Below are 14,285 nucleotides of genomic sequence, written 5' to 3'. Positions count from 1 at the left end.
GGAGCTCACTGCATACAGTTTCTATTGAGGTCAATAGTAACACAGTATGCAGTATGCTCACAAGCTCCACCTAGTGGTGGCTGCAGGTAGACAGAATTTTATCATATAAAATAGGGCTACATAGCAGGCTCTGCATAAGAAAAACAGAACTTCAACCTGTATAAAGATATATTATGACCATTTCCCATTTCCCAAACTGGGGTTCGTTTCCTAGGTACCGCTTGGAACCGAACCTGAATTCGGGAAATGTTTTTTTACAGTATAAATCAATTTCTGAAATTATTATGCGAAGTCTTGCGAGACTTCGCGAAGTAATAACTTTGGCTCCACTATAATCAGTACAGTGGACTTTTCCTTATGTCTTTCAGTGTTATTCTACAGCAGTTTCCACACATTTGCACTTCTATATACACAGGGAAGGACAGATTGGGTGAACAGATTGTGTGCGGTCTACGGACTCTTCCTCTGAGGGGAAAACAAGTTGAGCCTCGAGAAAATCCTGTCTGTCTGATTTGTGGTGATCAGTAAATTGCCTGGCACCTTGGAGATCGCTCTGCTCCAATTTTTGGGAATATTTATTTAGTTTAGTGATTTTTTTAGTCTCTTTCTCTTTCTTACTATTTTTTTGTCAGTATTGATATATCAAATCTGTCCAGAGTAAACCCAAAATCATGAGGCACATTTATAAAACAGCTACTTGGATGGTTCCATAGAAAAATTGGTCACCACTTCTGGAACTTTTTCTACTACATTTTACATAAATCTGGTCTGCGGAGGCCCCGGGGATAAACAAAAAGGGGTGATCCCCAACTATTTCATGTTAAAGGAGGAAAACAGTGTAATATGATCCAAATGTCCAATTAATCACACCATAGAGTGCCAAATAATAGTGCCGTACAATGTCCTTATAATACTGCCAAACAGTGCATGCTGGTATACCCTGGGTACATAGTGATATCGAGCATGCTGGTATAACCTGGGCATCTCCTGTATATAATTAGATACAGTACAGTCCAAAAGTTTGCACACACCTTCTCATTTAAAGAGTTTTCTTTATTTTCATGACTATGAAAATTGTAGATTCACACTGAAGGCATCAAAACTATTAATTAACACATGTGGAATTATATACATAACAAAAAAGTGTGAAACAACAGAAAATATGTCATATTCTAGGTTCTTCAAAGTAGCCACCTTTTGCTTTGATTACTGCTTTGCACACTCTTGGCATTCTATTGATGAGCTTCAGGAGGTAGTCACCTGAAATGGTTTTCACTTCCCAGGTGTGCCCTGTCAGGTTTAATAAGTGGGATTTCTTGCCTTATAAATGGAGTTGGGACCATCGGTTGCGTTGTGGAGAAGTCAGGTGGACACACAGCTGATAGTCCTACTGAATAGACTGTTAGAATTTGTATTATGGCAAGAAAAAAGCAGCAGTAAAGAAAAACGAGTGGCCATCATTACTAAGAAATGAAGGTCAGTCAGTCCGAAAAATTGGGAAAACTTTGAAAGTGTCCCCAAGTGCAGTCACAAAAACCATCAAGCGCTACAAAGAAACTGGCTCACATGCGGACCGCCCCAGGAAAGGAAGACCAAGAGTCACCTCTGCTGCGGAGGATAAGTTCATCCGAGTCACCAGCCTCAGAAATCGCAGGTTAACAGCAGCTCAGATTAGAGACCAGGTCAATGCCACACAGAGTTCTAGCAGCAGACACATCTCTAGAACAACTGTTAAGAGGAGACTGTGTGAATCAGGCCTTCATGGTAGAATATCTGCTAGGAAACCACTGCTAAGGACAGACAACAAGCAGAAGAGACTTTGTTTGGGCTAAAGAACACAAGGAATGGACATTAGACCAGTGGAAATCTGTGCTTTGGTCTGATGAGTCCAAATTTGAGATCTTTGGTTTCAACCACCGTGTCTTTGTGCGACGCAGAAAAGGTGAACGGATGGACTCTACATGCCTGGTTCCCACCGTGAAGCATGGAGGAGGAGGTGTGATGGTGTGGGGGTGCTTTGCTGGTGACACTGTTGGGGATTTATTCAAAATTGAAGGCATACTGAACCAGCATGGCTACCACAGCATCTTGCAGCGGCATGCTATTCCATCCGGTTTGCGTTTAGTTGGACCATCATTTATTTTTCAACAGGACAATGACCCCAAACACACCTCCAGGCTGTGTAAGGGCGATTTGACCATGAAGGAGAGTGATGGGGTGCTGCGCCAGATGACCTGGCCTCCACAATCACCGGACCTGAACCCAATCGAGATGGTTTGGGGTGAGCTGGACCGCAGAGTAAAGGCAAAAGGGCCAACAAGTGCTAAGCATCTCTGGGAACTCCTTCAAGACTGTTGGAAGACCATTTCATGTGACTACCTCTTGAAGCTCCTCAATAGAATGCCAAGAGTGTGCAAAGCAGTAATCAAAGCAAAAGGTGGCTACTTTGAAGAACCTAAAATATGACATATTTTCAGTTGTCTCACACTTGTTTGTTATGTATATAATTCCACATGTGTTAATTCATAGTTTTGATGCCTTCAGTGTGAATCTACAATTTTCATAGTCATGAAAATAAAGAAAACTTTTTGAATGAGAAGGTGCGTCCAAACTTTTGGTCTGTACTGTATGTACAGCTGGTATAAGCTACAGGTGAAACTAAAAAAAATTGAATATCGTGCAAAGTTAATTTATTTCAGTAATGCAACTTAAAAAGTGAAGCTAACATATGAGACTCATTACATGCAAAGTGAAATATTTCAAGCCTTTATTTGTTATAATTTGGCTGATTATGGCTTACAGCTTATGAAGTCACAATCTCCGGTCCCCTTTGCTCAGGGGATATGGATTAATTAGCTGACTACAGTGTGACACTTTGAGTCTAGAATATTCACCTGTATGCATCTTCTTGCATACAGTGAAATGGACCATGCTGGTATAACCTGGGTATCTCCTGTATATTATTATATGTTGTGACACAGTGAGAGGTTTAGTCTGGGAAAACAGGTATTTTCCTCCCAGCATGTGCTGCTGGGCTGATTTACAGCCAGGTGAGGTCAAATACCGGCCCGGATTTTAAATGCCGGTCTGGGTTTTGGCAGCACCTGGCTGTCCTTAAATAGGCAGCTGGGATCAGAAGCCAGGTCTCTGTGTTGGGATCTGGGAGCCTGGTGTCTGGATGAAGGCTTGCTACCTGTTTGGTGTGAAAACAGGTTGGTGCTGCTGTGGTCAAGGACTCTTTGAGGCAGAATTGCGGCATGGTGTGAATTACCACCAACACTGCAAGGTGACTTTTTGTTTGATTATGACGGCTTGTTTTATCACTTGCCTAAAGTGTGAATAAAACACTGAACTGTTTGATCCAAAGAACTTGTTGTTGCCTCTAGTGATGAGCGGGAGGTGCCATATTCGATTTCGCGATATTTCGCGAATATTCGAATGAATATTCGTGTTATATTCGTCGAAATCGAATATTCGTAATTATTCCAATTATCGCGAATAATATACGAATTTTTTTTCGCGTATTGCGATTATTTATCTTGATAGTATAAGGCAACGTTCCTATGCTAATTGACTATGGCTAGGCTAATATGTGTATTTTACGAAATTTCGTGATTTGCTCTAACTTCGTCTCTTAGAATATTACGAATATTCTAAAAGACGAAGTTAGAGCAATATTACGAAATTTCGTAAAATACACATATAGATTGTAATTTAGCTAATATACTGCTATAATCCCTTTTTTTGCCTCTAATTTTTTTTTTGCCTCTTCTGAACTTAAGTTTTGTAAAATATGTACACTATTAAAAAATAATACTATAGCAGTATATTAGCTTAAATACAATCTATGTGTATTTTACGAAATTTCGTAATATTGCTCTAACTTCGTCTTTTAGAATATTCGTAATATTCTAAAAGACGAAGTTAGAGCAATATTAAGAACATTTGCAAAAGCCGAAATTGCGATGCGAGTAATATAATACGAAATAATCGCATGAAGATTTCAACTTAGCACTGCTATATTCCATATTAGGCTAGAATATGGAATATAGCAGTGCTAAATTGAAATCTTCATGCGATTATTTCGTGTTATATTACTCGCATCGCAACTTGCGAAATTTCGTAAAATACACATATAGATTAGATTGTAATTTAGCTAATATGGAATATAGCAGTAAGTTGAAAACGCCACTGACTGGAGCAGCCAGGAAGCCAGGAATCCAAAGGACAGGTAAGAACAACTTTAGAGAAGTGGGAAAGAAAAAAAATATTATAATAAAAAAAAAAAAAATACGAATATTCGAATTCGCGAATATATAGAACGATATTCTAAATATTCGCGAAATCTCGAAATTGCGATATTCGAGAAAAAAATTCGTAATTCGAATATTCGCGCTCAACACTAGTTGCCTCTATACTGCGTCCGCTAATCCTGTCTACCAGAGCGAGGCCCCACAATATGTACAGCTGGTATACGTTATACATCTTCTTGTACATAGTTATATGGAGCATGCTGGTATAACCTGGGCATCTCCTATATATAATTATATATGTACAGCTGGTATACGTTATACATCTTCTTGTACATAGTGATATGGAGCATGCTGGTATAACCTGGGCATCTCCTATATATAATTATATATGTACAGCTGGTATACGTTATACATCTTCTTGTACATAGTGATATGGAGCATGCTGGTATAACCTGGGCATCTCCTGTATACAATTATATATCTACAGCTGGTATAAATTATACATCTTCTTGTATATAGTGATATGGAGCATGCTGGTATAACCTGGGCATCTCCTGTATACAATTATATATCTACAGCTGGTATAAGTTATACATCTTCTTGTATATAGTGATATGGAGCATGCTGGTATAACCTGGGCATCTCCTGTATATAATTATATATGTACAGCTGGTATAAGTTATACATCTTCTTCTATATAGTGATACGGACCATGTTGGTATAACCTGGGCATCTCCTGTATATAATTATATATGTACAGCTGATATAAGTTATACATCTTCTTGTATATAGTGATATGGAGCATGCTGGTATAACCTGGGTATCTCCTGTATATAATTATATATGTACAGCTGGTATAACCTGGGTATCCCCTGTATATAATTATATATGTACAGCTGGTATAAGTTATACATTTTCCTGTATATAGTGATTTGGACCATGCTGGTATAACCTGGGCATCTCCTGTATATAATTATATATGTACAGCTGGTATAAGTTATACATCTTCTTGTATATAGTGATATGGAGCATGCTGGTATAACCTGGGTATCCCCTGTATATAATTATATATGTACAGCTGGTATAAATTACACATCTTCTTGTATACAGTGACATGGAGCATGCTGGTATAACCTGGGCATCTCCTGTATACAATTATATATCTACAGCTGGTATAAGTTATACATCTTCTTGTATATAGTGATATGGACCATGCTGGTATAACCTGGGCATCTCCTGTATATAATTATATATGTACAGCTGGTATAAGTTATACATCTTCTTGTATATAGTGATATGGAGCATGCTGGTATAACCTGGGGATCTCCTGTATATAATTATATATGTACAGCTGGTATAAGTTATACATCTTCTTGTATATAGTGATATGGAGCATGCTGGTATAACCTGGGTATCCCCTGTATATAATTATATATGTACAGCTGGTATAAATTATACATTTTCTTGTATATAGTGATATGGACCATGCTGGTATAACCTGGGTATCCCCTGTATATAATTATATATGTACAGCTGGTATAAATTATACATTTTCTTGTATATAGTGATATGGACCATGCTGGTATAACCTGGGTACCTCCTGTATATAATTATATATGTACAGCTGGTATACGTTATACATCTTCTTGTATATAGTGATATGGACCATGCTGGTATAACCTGGGCATTTCTGGTCATATAACTTGCTTCTATAGTTAACACTGTGTCTTGCATAAACCATCAGCAGCCAAGAAAATTAAAAGACGCTCTTAATAATTGGTTGGTGCTCACAAACCGAGATGCTCTAACCTCTAAGGACCCTCCAGATAATGAAGATCTGCTGCTTTTCCCCATATGTGGACAGGGGTCTATGACAAGTCCTATATTTAGCAGTTAATAAATGATGCTACAACACTTCATCTTGCCACATGGTTACCTGAAGATACTAGGAAGATCTGCCACCGCACAGCTTACTCTCGTTAACAGATATAGCACTTTCCTTAGCAACCGACATTCGCTCTGTTCATTATCTCAAGCAACTGACGTACTCAGATGAGCAGTAAATTAATGAGGATAACAGATCCATCTCACGGTGAATATCATTATTCTCAGGTTATTCTCAGCCAGTCTCCAAACACTGAATCACTAATTGAAATTTTCAAGAAAATTAAAAACAACTTTAAGAAACCTTGAAGATGCAGCTTCAAGGTATAGGACTTTTTACCTGCAAATATGATGATACATATCATATAAGCTCTTCTATATGTTTCCCAAGAGATCAACTTGCAGGATGACAGGCCGAACTGGATGGACAAATGTCTTTTTTCGGCCTTATGTACTATGTTACTATGTAGATCAGAGATTCCTGTGTTTTATCTCAAACCTCTTATCAGACCCATGTCTGTCTGTAAGGCAACTGGCTGCAGCAGAAGCCCTCATTCACTGCTTGTATGCTATATTAGACCAGAAGTCCTGCAATTTCAGCATTACTACCCAACATTTCAATCCTTTTCAGCGGGACAATTTTAACCCCTGTCCCCGATATGCCTGAAAACAACTCCCAAAACCAACATGTTTGGGCATATTTGCACAAGTTCCGCCTCTTTAAAAACCATCTTGCATGGCAATCCAATGAAAAATGGTCTGGTTGGGAAGTATACTGTCAGTCACTTGTCAATTAAACATGGGAAGGAACAAGAAGACATTAAACCCTTTGTTATCTGCAAGATAGGTTGCAGAGAAGTAGCAGTAGTATCTGGCGCCTGATGCCTGATGAGGCCCAAAGGTCTTTGTGCCAAATAAGACATCAGTATAATAAATGAAGAAAAAAATCTGTATGTTCCCAGGAAATCAGGCCACAAATCAGACCTGTGTCTGTCTGTAAGGCAACTGGCTGCAGCAGTAGCCCTCCCCCAGTGTCTGGTCAACTTTAGGAGATGATTCACAACCATCTGTTAGCTGAATATTGAAGGATAAGGATGAAATCAAACCATGTGTTCTCTGCAGGATTTCTAGCAGGAATAGGGTATAGAGAAGTATCAGTCACATCTAGGCCCTGCTGCATACAGTCCAATGGTCATAAGGTCAAAGAAGAAGACATAAGTATTATAAATGAAGAAAAAAAATCTGTATGCTTCCCAAGACTTTAGTCACCCGTTCTTTTTCTCAAAGTTCAAATCAGACCTGTGTCTGTGTGTAAGGCAACTGACTGCAGAAGGTGCCCTCCCCCAATGCTTGGTTGACTTTATGAGACCATACACACCAAGCTGGTGTCTGATGGGGCCCAAATACTCCCACTGTCCCATGACAACATGCCAGCATAAAAAATGGTACATAATGGGGGGAGTGTTACAGATTTTACAGATTTGGACTTTCACATTACATCTGGAGTAAACACTAGGAACAGGTTTTTCTTCTGTTTACTTTTATCATAATTATAAGTGTACTGTTCCTTTAAATTTATCCTAATTAATATACCTTTTCTTAATTTGCACCAGCTTATTCCACAGGGCTGTCCACGTATGTGTCTATCAAGTTTGTCTCTGTCCTCACTAAGGTTTATGCAGTGGCCAGGTTTGGGGTGGCCCCAATACTAGGCTGGGTCCTCCAGATACCATCAAGGTGTCACCACGTGTTGCTGCTCTCTGGAAGGGATGATAAGGCGTGATGCACCCCAATGTAAAATAACTCCAAGGAGTCAGGGTCTGCAGTAAACCAGTGTGCTTCTTTACTGGAAGAATCCAAGTGCAAAATAATACAGGCAAGGCACTGAGCTGGCTTCTCCAGTCTCCTCACTTTCAGAAGAAGATTTTTTGCAGAATTAAGGCCTGAGCTAGCTGCAGCTCTCTCTCTCTCTCCCTCAGAAGGCTGTTACCTTGGCCAAAGGGCTAGTGGCCCAGGTTCTGTGGCTCAGTCTTCTGACTGGACCTATGATCAAAGGGCTGGTGACCCAGGGTCTGTGGCATTGTGTCATCATCTTAGCAACTTCCTCTGGTCATAGGTAGTGATGAGCGGCAGGTGCCATATTCGATTTCGACAAAATTCGCGAATATTCGATAGAATATTCGTTATATATTCGTCGAAATCGAATATTCGTCATTATTCTAGTTATCGCGATTAATATGCGATTAAAATAATTGCATATTGCGATTTTTACTTAAAGGCTACTCTCCTATTGAAATAGCAATGCGATTAATTCAAGTTATAATAATCGACTTTCGATTTCAACTTAGCACTGCTATATTCCATATTCGTTAATTCCAGCCTAATATGGAATATAGTAGTGCTAAGTGGAAATCGCAATTCGATTAATTCAAGTTATAATATAATCGAATTGCGATTTAAACTTGGACCTGGTTTACTATGGTTGGCTTGGTAGAATTAGCGAATATGACGAATGTATTCGTTATATTCCACAAAACGAAGATAACGAAGTATTCTCCATCTTCGTTTTAGCTACCTATTCGTCAACTTCGCTAATTCTAGCAATCATATAGGAAAGTTTACTATAGAGACAGCTAAGTTTAATTCGCTATGCGATTATATTACTTTGCTTTTTTTTAATATAAATAGAATAATTATAATACCTGATAATTATTATAATTATTCTATTTATAAAATTATACTTAGCTGTCTCTATAGTCAACTTTCCTATATGATTGCTAGAATTAGCGAAGTTGATGAATAGGGAGCTAAAACGAAGATGCAGAATACATTCGTTATCTTCGTTTTGTGGAATATGACGAATACTTCGTTATATTCGTTTTGTGGAATATGACGAATACTTCGTTATATTCGTTTTGTGGAATATGAAGAATACATTCGTCATATTCGCTAATTCTACCAAGCCAACCATAGTAAACTAGGTCCAAGTTGAAATCGCAATTCGATTATTATAACTTGAATTAATCGAATTGCGATTTCAACGTAATTCTCAAATCCGACAGTACATTCTAGTATATGGAGACGTTCCCATGGTGATGGGGACGCTCCATGAGCACGGAAGTCGGCAGAAGCGGCAACGGGCACTGACTGGAGCAGCCAGGAAGCCAGGAATCCAAAGGACAGGTAAGAACAACTTTAGGGAAGTGGGAAAGAAAAAATATAACAATTAAAAAAAACAAAAAACGAATATTCGAAATATCGAATTTATAGCATTATATTCAAAATATTTGCGAATTAGCGAAGTGCCAATATTCGCAAAAAAAAATTGAGATTCGAATATTCGAGCTCAACACTAGTCACTGGTACAGTCTGGCAGAGTCTCTTCTACTAAACAGTGGTCCCTATCTGCAGACAACTAGGGGCTCTGACTGCTCTCTTTCTAGTGGAAGGGGTGGAGTGGAGAACCACAGCCTAAACAGTAACAATGTTGCAATTTCAGTCTGTCATAGACTTGTATAGAGTTTAAATACATGTCTATGGGAATAACTATGCTGCTTTTCCAAACATAAACAAGTCTTCAGACGTAAACAACAGAGCTAAACCAGACAGTCAAAAGGTCAGTGTGTCTGCTTTTTTCTCTCCAAAACTTTGCATAGTCCCTTATAGTAATTGTGGAAGATTTATAACTTCTCAGTGCATAGACAGAAAGTCCCAAAGTCTCTCAGTATTAGCTGGCTGTGTATTAACCCTTTCCAGTGCAGCAATAGTGCAATAACAGTGTAAATGAACAGGATATATTACAATAACCATATAAAATGCAATTTAACATTATAAAACAGTATAAGTGTAAACAATGGCATAAATCATAGTGCAGGTTAACCCGTCCAAGTGCACTAAAATAGTGGTCAATGCTTTTGGGTAGTAGCAACCGGGGCAAAAGTCCACAAATGTCCATAGTCCAAAGTACCCTTACTCTAGGGAACTACACTTACATATACATTTCATGTATATAAGATATTCTGGTATATCAGTCAATATAATGTGTATATGGGCCATATTGTCCCCTGACATATCCCATAGCAGTTGAACCGACCGGCCATGTTTATGTGAGAGCCAGGGACGATGCTGGTTATAGTCTCATAATTATCTCACTTTAGTGCAGCCTCAGGCTTCCCGCCTGTAACTTCAAGGGACCATCTCCCAGCATAGAAGTAAAATTTGCAAAAACATTTTTCACATTTTTAATGTAGTCTAAAGGTTTTTAATATTATTCTTCTAATGAGTGCCCCTTTAAGAAGCAGTAAAACCCTTAGAAGTCTGTATATTAAAAAAAAAATCGGTTTGGCATTATTCAATTCCTTGTGAAACTGTGATGTGCCAATGTACTTACAAGTATTCCCTGTGCGCCGAGTGTACGGCCGCTGCGTTGCTGTAACGCCATAAGACGATAGCTGAGGATAAGACATCCAGAACGGCATCAAACTGAGGAGTAGAACAGAACAAACGAAAGCTTTAACAAATCTGAAAAATGTAAAAGTAATCACCAATTTCTTCAATAGCCTGCTAGAATTAATTTTAAAGGGGCACTTCCATCAGAAGGGGATTTTTTTAACTTAATATTCATAGAAATTATTTTTTAGAATTTTAGTCTGTTTTTCATTTCAGCAGTATCCTATCGCTAAAAATGAGTGACACAATCTTGTTCTTTTGTAACAGTCTGCACACATGATAAGGCCTCCTATATAAGTAGGTCATCTATTGTCGGTTTACTGCTGCTGTGAGGGGAAGATGTTATCTGAAGGGTAATCTTCTTTATAATGGTAGGTGAAGACTGGCGATAACAGTATGACAGACAGCTCTATTGTTCTCGTAATAGGCCTAGATCAGTGAGGGCTAACCTCCGGCACTCCAGCTGTGGTGAAACTACGACTCCCAGCATGCTCCATTTATTTCTGCGGAGTTCCGAGAACAGCCAAGCAAGTGTGCATCTTGGGAGTTGTAGTTTTGCCACAGCTGGCGTGCCGGAGGTTCGCCATCACAGCCTACAGAAGAGCACTGCATTGATCAGTGTAATGTGCGATGCTCCATCTGAGTCTCTACAGGTCGGCTCTCTCTGGCCACAGTGATGGTCTGACGGAGATTATTAAATGGGTTTTCCAAGCTCCTGAAGATGTCATTAATATCTGATAGGTGAGGGTCTGACACCCCGCACCCCCACAGCACAGGAAGTAGAATACATGGAGTGACTTCAAAAAATTACATCCAGAAAACCATCCACAAACCATCCACAAACATAAAGGAGGATTCTTTACGGTAAGAGCAGTGAGACTATGGAGCTCTCTGCCTGAGGAGGTGGTGATGGTGAGTGCAATAAAGGAATTCAAGAGGGGCCTGGATGTATTTCTGGAGCGTAATAATATTACAGGCTATAGCTACTAGAGGGGTCGCTGATCCAGGGAGTTATTCTGATGCCTGTTTGGAGTCGGGAAGGAATTTTTATTCCCCTAAAGTGAGGAAAATTGGCTTCTACCTCACAGGTTTTTTTTGCCTTCCTCTGGATCAACTTGCAGAATGACAGCCCGAACTGGATGGACAAATGTCTTTTTTCGGCCTTATGTACTATGTTACTATGTTACACCCATTGCTAATAAAAAAAAAAAAAACTCATAGGATATACCGTACATATTATTTTTTATTCCCTAGATTAAAAAAAAAGTCTGGAAACCATCAGCAAGCTGCTGTTGACGGTTCTGTTCTTATTATGTCTTTCTTTAACCCTCTGAGTGATAATTCTGATGGCTTCCTTTGTGGCAGGTTTTATTCTTCCTCTGTGGTTTATATTCATGGAGATCTGCTGTAAATTTCATCTCTCTAAATATCCACACGGAAGATAAAACTCTGTTATTACAAGTTCTCCCTAACAAAAGAAGACAATGAGGCGTTTCAGATTCTACAAACAGGGGCGGATATTTTTGGAACAGGCCCATTGTGGTAGCGACACCAACAATCCACAATTTCTTAGCCGGCCCGGCGAGTATTGTACTTGGCTGAAGCCCAAACAACGCAGTAAATTACACGAGAGATTACTTATTAACGGCAGAATCAGAACCAAAGTTATTAATATTTAACGGGAATTAATAAAAGTAATGAATAAAAATATCTTTAGCCATTTTGTGCTTTTCTTGTCATTTTTTGAAAGTGAGCATAAACAGAGTCCGGTCTGGGGTCTGTTATTAGTTGGGGGGGTCTTGGGGTGTGATGAATGCGGTCAGAGGCACTAATTGTGATTCAAATACCTTGGTTGGGGTGTTCCCTATATAAATGGGCAATGCATTTGGTAAAAAAAAAAAAAACGTACTACTTAAATGGGTTGAATCATCAGCAATCCCTTTAATCGGAGAACCCTGGAACCCTTACAAACAGCTGATTGGCTAGGGGATGATGCCTTTGGTGGCAAATGTCAACTGCAGCGGCCACTGCTGGGGAAATGTGGTATTACATGGCAGCTGGAGGACCAGGAGTGAGTCCTCCAGACTCAGCAACTCTCTTTGCTGGCTCATTAAAGAAAAGGCCCTAATAGAGCATATGGTCAGGGTCTGTCCTAATGGGTCACCCTTTTAATACACTGCTTCTCATGATCTCCCTGCCATTTCTGAAAAGCCAGCATGTATGACTTGTAGATTGTAAGCTCTTGTGGGCAGCAACTCTCCCCCATTGTACCAGTCTGTTTATAGTTTCTTGTTTATTGTATTTTTATATTATGCATGTGTTAGCCCCTCTGGATGTACAGCGCCATGGAATTAATGCCGCTTTCACATTAGCGTTTCCAATTCCACTATTGAGATCTGCATTAGGATCTCAATAGCGGAAGAAAACGCTTCAGTTTTGTCCCCATTCATTGTCAATGGGGACAAAACTGAATTGAACGAAACTGAGTGCTCCAAAATGCATTCCGTTCCGTTTGGTTGCGTCCCCATCGCGGAAAAAAAAATGCTGCAAGCAGCGTTTTTCTGTCCGCGATGTGGTGCGTCCTGACACACAATGTAAGTCAATGGGGGACGGATCCGTTTTCTCTGACACAATCTGACACAATAGAAAACTGATCCGTCCTCCATTGACTTTCAATGGTGTTCAAGACGGATCCGTCATGGCTATAGAAGACATAACACAACCGGATACGTTCATGATGGATGCATGCGGTTGTATTATTGTAACGGAAGCGTTTTTGCAGATCCATGACGGATCCGCAAAAAACGATAATGTGAAAGAAGCCTTAGGGTACTTTCACACTTGCATTAAAGTTTTAGGTCCTAGGGGCTCTATACCGGAAAAAAACTGATCAGTTTTTTCCTAATGCATTCTAATTGGGGGGCAATCCATTCAGGATGCATCAGGACGTCTTCAGTTCAGTCACTCTGCATGCTGCGGTATTTTCTCCGTCCAAAATTTCCAGAACACTTGCCGGAATGCCGGCATTATTTTCCATTGAAATGCATTAATGCCAAATCCGGCACTAAGTGTTCCAGTAAAACGGATCCGGTTTTCCGGTCTGCGCAGACCTTTAAAAATGCAAAAAATAATTAAATACCGGATCCGTTTTTCCAGATGACACCGGAGAGACGGATCCGGTGTTTCAATGCATTTGTTAGACGGATCCGCATCTGGATCCGTCTACAAATGCTATCCGTTTGCACACGTATTTCCAGATCCGGCAGGCAGTTCTGTCGCCGGAACTGCCTGCCGGATTTTTACAACGCAAGTTTGAAAGAACCCTTAATTATAATAATTATAATAAAAACAAGAATTATAACAATAATAATAATAACAACAATAACAATAATAATACTATGGCAATCAGTACACGATGAACTGGGAATAATAGAGAAAAAGACTTACTGCAAATCCAAATGATGACGCGCTGGACCTCATCACAGAGACGGCTGGAAATAAAGGGGGCACTGAATTAGTCTGATGATAACAAGTATAGATAAAAGTGACATTTTTCGGAGCAGGTCTTATGCCACGTACATGCCTCAGTGCACTTATACCACACAATAGTATCATGGATCTAATGGGAAGAAAGTCACCATCCTCAGAATAAGGCCTCATGCACACAACCGTTTTTCGGGTCCGCATCCGAGCCGCAGT

The 14,285-nt window shown here is 39.6% G+C and overlaps 1 protein-coding gene across 1 annotated transcript in view; it reads right to left on the bottom strand.

The window, feature by feature from the left end:
- Window positions 1–14,285, bottom strand: part of TMEM163 (transmembrane protein 163) — a 135,762-nt gene that overhangs the window by 54,595 nt on the left and 66,882 nt on the right. Inside the window, exons 3-4 of the mRNA XM_044304951.1 lie at window positions 14,034–14,077; window positions 10,528–10,619 (exon numbers count right to left, since the gene is read on the bottom strand). Coding sequence (XP_044160886.1) covers window positions 10,528–10,619; window positions 14,034–14,077 — 136 coding nt within the window. The remainder of the gene's footprint in view (window positions 1–10,527; window positions 10,620–14,033; window positions 14,078–14,285) is intronic.

This window comes from Bufo gargarizans, chromosome 8 (assembly GCF_014858855.1).
Source record: "Bufo gargarizans isolate SCDJY-AF-19 chromosome 8, ASM1485885v1, whole genome shotgun sequence".
In the NCBI taxonomy this organism is placed as follows: Eukaryota; Metazoa; Chordata; class Amphibia; order Anura; family Bufonidae; genus Bufo; species Bufo gargarizans.
Note: the sequence above shows the minus strand (reverse complement) of the source record. Positions and strands in the feature narration are given on the sequence as shown.